General features: G+C 37.7%; 1 protein-coding gene across 3 annotated transcripts in view; it reads right to left on the bottom strand.

The window, feature by feature from the left end:
• GPBP1 (GC-rich promoter binding protein 1) overlaps nucleotides 1-3,883 on the bottom strand; it is a 17,193-nt gene extending 13,310 nt beyond the window's left edge. For 2 of the 3 annotated variants that reach the window (XM_010143136.1, XM_010143134.1), the window contains exon 1: nucleotides 3,819-3,883. In XM_010143136.1, the coding sequence (XP_010141438.1) occupies nucleotides 3,819-3,883 (65 nt within the window). The remainder of the gene's footprint in view (nucleotides 1-3,818) is intronic. The other variant, XM_010143135.1, reaches the window with a different exon arrangement.
• Between the last annotated feature and the right edge of the window lie 1,029 nt (nucleotides 3,884-4,912).

The following is a 4,912-nucleotide window of genomic DNA, read 5'->3' as shown; positions in this document are numbered from 1 at the left end:
AGGAAGAACTTTAACACTTCATACTGAGAATAGCACTCAGAAATCAAAATAGATCCTGACTAGAACTCATACCTAAGAGGAGTAACAAAAAAAAGGCCATGTCTTACAGCAACTGTCTTCCCTATTACTTCTATCTTTACTATTTTAACACTACAAAATTTCTTTCACAGTGACATCTTAAAAATTCAATACTAAATTTTCATTCTGCAAAAGAAGGGCTCAGAGTTGTTCATACCACAGTGAGTGGTTCACTCTCCCAGTGAGTGACAGCAAAGGGCTGCGTTACCCAGCACCTCCCTGCCATGCAGCCCGCCTTTGAAGCGGATGAAACAAAGCCCCTTCATTCCCAGCAGACTTACTGTGCACACGTAAGTCAATTGTATTGCACGTTCCAGGGCCATAAGCGCTACAAATGCATAAACGCATAGCTGTGTGGAAATGCACCATGTCAGCAAACTAAGCTTAATGATTCGGGGAGTAACAACTTTACTGCACCCAGAGTACCAACTTCACTGCCTGAACAGCTCACTCCCTCTCCAGAGTAAGCACCGTCCAGGAAAAGTACAGCAGTAATGGCATACGTCTGAAAATGAAAGCCCCAATATTCTAACAGTTATCATCCACTATTATCTAATCAATCTACATTAATATTTAAAGTACTCCACTGACCAAAGTGAGCAGAAAAAAAGGAAAACAGAGTAATACGTTTAATTACTTTGGAAAACGTGGTGAAGAAAATTATCTCCTTCTCACCTCCCCTGCAAGAGACAATCATGCAGAAAAAAATGATAATGCCCCAGCAGAGCTCAAGGTGCTGTTCAACACTCACTGCTTAAAATTCAAACTCAAGAAAACAACAGGTATGTTTAAAACACAAAGCATTTCCAAACCATGCAGAAGTCAAATGAAAAGGGACTGCCCTCCCAATTTGAGGCTTGGAATTACTTCCCTGACAAACTTAGAGACAGACAAAAAACAGAAAACCACAAGAAACTATCAAAAGATCTAATTAGTTAGGAAATTATGATAATGAATCTGAATATTTAAAGTAAAACAGATCCTTATTAACGAATTTTGAATAAGCTGCCAAAAGCTTTAGAAAGATCCAAATCTGTTTTTCAGATGAAATTTTAGAAGATGCTTCATGTGTTCATTTATATACAACCTTCTAATACTGTCATTAGAGTTGAACTTTCTTTTTGTATGAACTTTGAAGAACAATCACATTTTCATTAAGCATAACTGACAGCATTTTATATACTGTGTTTGAGATGTACATGGTATAACCCATCTAAAGACAAAATTGTGTGCAAAGATCATGCAGTTTGCACTTTCCCCACACGATGGAGGTAGCAGTCTATCAAGCTTCTTGTGGCAGAGGACAGTAAACTTTGTAATCTTAAGGAAATCCATTGGCAATTTTTGTAACTTGATGAATTATCTGACGAAGTTCAGCCAGCCAAAAAAAAGCCACCACAGATTTTTTAAGTAAAGAAGAAATCCTATAGCTTAATGTGAAGTAAAAGCTTGCAAAAAAGTGAGTTTACCAGTCTGTTTGCAATCTCCCCACACACATTTTACAGCAATGCTTTCTGAAAAGTTTGGTCCATATCCCAAGGTAGTTTTGCTATTCACAACACCTTCCCACTTCCATTTGCTCTACCACACTGATGCAAATATAGTAGTTATGGTCCTGAAAACTGAGCAATGGATACCCAGCTATTTAGGTGGCCTTTGCTATGTGACAGGGAGATGATATTAAAAAAAGCCTTATCCTTAAGAGGAAATAATCAGCAATAGGTGAGATGATTTCAGTCAAGATGTAACCTGCATCAGTCACATTATGGAAGCTCATTCACAATTCCGGCTTTCTGGGATCAGGTTTTTCTAATGCTAGCCTCTACCTACATAAGTAAAAGCCTCGGCTACCCAGGATTGAGATTGGAACCAAGCTCTTAAAGACGTAATTCCTAGAAGTACCTCTTCAGGGAAATAAAAGCTGACAGGACAGAGTTCACCTTCTCCTTCAAGTCTAAATATTCTTAATACCACAGCCTCACCCCAGCTCTATTCTGCACAAAACATGAGATACCTTGCCTTCCTAACCCCATCCTTCCTATTCATCTCCATCCCACTTAGCCGCTCTTTTCTTCAGCTGCTCTGTTGGTATATGGGAAGCAGAAATAAAAAAAACTCTTCAGGAAAATGGAGGGGACAGGGTGTCACAACATTTGAGATCTGTCTTGTAGAGAAATGACAGAATAAGTCTTATTCTGTAAACTAAGAATTAGCACACATGGGGTAGGAACAAAAACACTTGCAAGTGTTTAATATCCAAATATGCTGTATATCACAGAATGATGATCATTGAGGGAGGAGCTAATGCAAGGAAATAAGCTGCATTTCAAACAATGAACCAATGGAGAAAATATACAGCTATGGGCTTTTGCAAGAGATGAAAGAAAGGCTATCTAAACTCCTTGATGCAAAGAATCATGGAAGAGAACAGAATCCACATACATATTCAAGCAACATATGCTTGACATGAAATTTCCCACAATTCAGAAGTGAGGTGACAAATACAACCCATACCTCAGATACATTCAAGCGGTACTGGAGTAGTTCTGGAACTTATGCTTACCCTGCTATGCAGACACTTAAAGCAGCAGGTAAAGCTCTTCCAGCAGATTCTTGAAATATGTGGTAAAGATTGTTTCATAGTTATTACACTAAAGACTACACTGAAAAAAGAAGCTAGCTAGGTCAGTGTAGAAAAAGATCAATACAGCAACACGAATAAGGACATTCAACAACCTTACTAAAAAAATGCATGCAAGTGTGTGTAGACATATAAGCAAAGCAATGGGAGCTACAACTTATACTGATGGCTAACTGTGCACTTAGCAATAGCACAAGCCTATTTTCATCACTTTATAAAGGCTAAACATTTTCCATGGACTTGAAATACAGCAAGAAACTTAACATAAATACATTAAAGTCATGCAATGCCACTCTCATAGCTGCAGATACAGATAATGCATTCAAAAGACGATAATTAAGTAGACAGTCTACAAATAGGGAAATAGATGACAGGAGTTTGAATATTCAGTGCTGCCTCTGCTTCTGCAATCACACAGATTAAGAAAGAGCAGAAGGATAGGCCAGGGAAAAAGAAAGGAACACTTGAGACAGACATACTCGTAACTTTCTAGAATTATCTACAAAACCTAACAATTCAGAGATTCCTACTGCTTCCAAGCTAAGTGTCCTATGGTATTAAATGAGCCTAGACAAAACAACCAGAGTGAAAACACAAACTATTTGAGAGGACCACACTACAGCAGTAGTACAAGCATTTCAACAGCAACCAAAGCGCCATTTCAGAAGGCCTATTTCAAAAGCTTTTTATTTTTTAAATCACTTGGATGATAAGAGTAACACTTCCATAGAATCTAAAGGACACAAAAGCAAAACCAGAAGCAAGAACATCAAGCACGTGCCCCTGACTTGGTACTTACAGCACAAAATACATTTTTTTTTAAACTCCTGATGAAGACAATCTTAATCCAACAACAGCTCTGAAAATGCAACCAGGCACGTGCTTCCTTTCATGAACTCAGCTGCTCTACCAAAACTCTACAGGAGGTACGAGCTTGACAATCACAGTACAACTACTTAAATCACAACAAAAAGACTTTCTAGATATCATGTTATCGCTCTAGTTGTAAAGATATTTGCATTTTTACTATGACTGAGGTTATGACATTTAGACTTCTCTAATAGTGAGAGTGCCTGTTCAAAAGAACCTCCGAGAGCATACCTTTGTTGTTGATGGTGGAGTAGGAAAATTAAGCCAGGCTGGAGCAAAGTCATGCTGCGCCATTTAGGTCCAGTCTCTTCAAATCAATGAAACAAGGCTTCAGCACCTCATGGCAAGCCGCTGTAATTGGAAAAACAAGAAATGAGCACTTTTCAAATGCTTATGTTACAAGAGGATTACACCTGTGTTGTGTCAATCTTTATCTCCCTTCTGTTTTCTGGTAGTATTTTCTCATGCAGAACTTGTTTAGAATCTAATCTCATTTATACCATCACATTTGTGCTTTTCTTACCAAGTTGTCATACTAATCAAATATACAACTATTCCTTTATTTCCTCTTATAGATGGTATGAAGAATGTTCTGTAAGATCTGATCCAGAAGATGTGGCAAAATTAGCTTGCTGAAATGCTTTCTGATACTATCTAGAATGGATTTCAAGAGCTATTTCATCAGCTTCCTAGAAGCTGATTTTTTTAATCAGTCCCTAAAATTTAGTCTCAGAGGGCATATTAAGGTTCTTAGATGCTCAGGGTCCCCGTAAACCCCATGTTATCTCTAGATTGAATGGGAACAGTCTACATGTCCAGAAAGTGTCAAAATCCAGTAAAAGTCTCTAGTTTGAAAATGGGTAAGTAATGGATTAAAATTAAAACCCAGGAATATGTTTTCTACCCCACACTCTCCCCACAGGCAGAAAAACGTCTCTCAATAAGGAAGAGAATGCAGGATAATGTGAACTGTGTTACCTGAAGCTGAATTACAACACAGAAAGGGAAGAAATGGATGAAACACTGAATTATAAGGTATCTGAATCATGCTTTGCGGTTAGACACGGCAAAACTGTAAATTCAAAAATATTTTAAGTATGATATATATACTGTTATAATTTCAGCTAGTGAAAATCTAATAAACAGTCACATGTATTTCATTGGGAGAACCAAATAAACTTGTATTCCACATCTCTCATCCACACAATAGAGTGTGGATCTGTTAGTGAGCATGGGTGTAATTCACTTTAATCTAAGGCTGTTGTCAACTATTAGTAAGAGCTGTAGAATCTGAACTTGATAGCTGATAATTACTGCTGTATT

Source organism: Buceros rhinoceros, unplaced genomic scaffold (genome assembly GCF_000710305.1).
Source record: "Buceros rhinoceros silvestris isolate BGI_N320 unplaced genomic scaffold, ASM71030v1 scaffold1929, whole genome shotgun sequence".
NCBI lineage: Eukaryota > Metazoa > Chordata > Aves > Bucerotiformes > Bucerotidae > Buceros > Buceros rhinoceros.
Note: the sequence above shows the minus strand (reverse complement) of the source record. Positions and strands in the feature narration are given on the sequence as shown.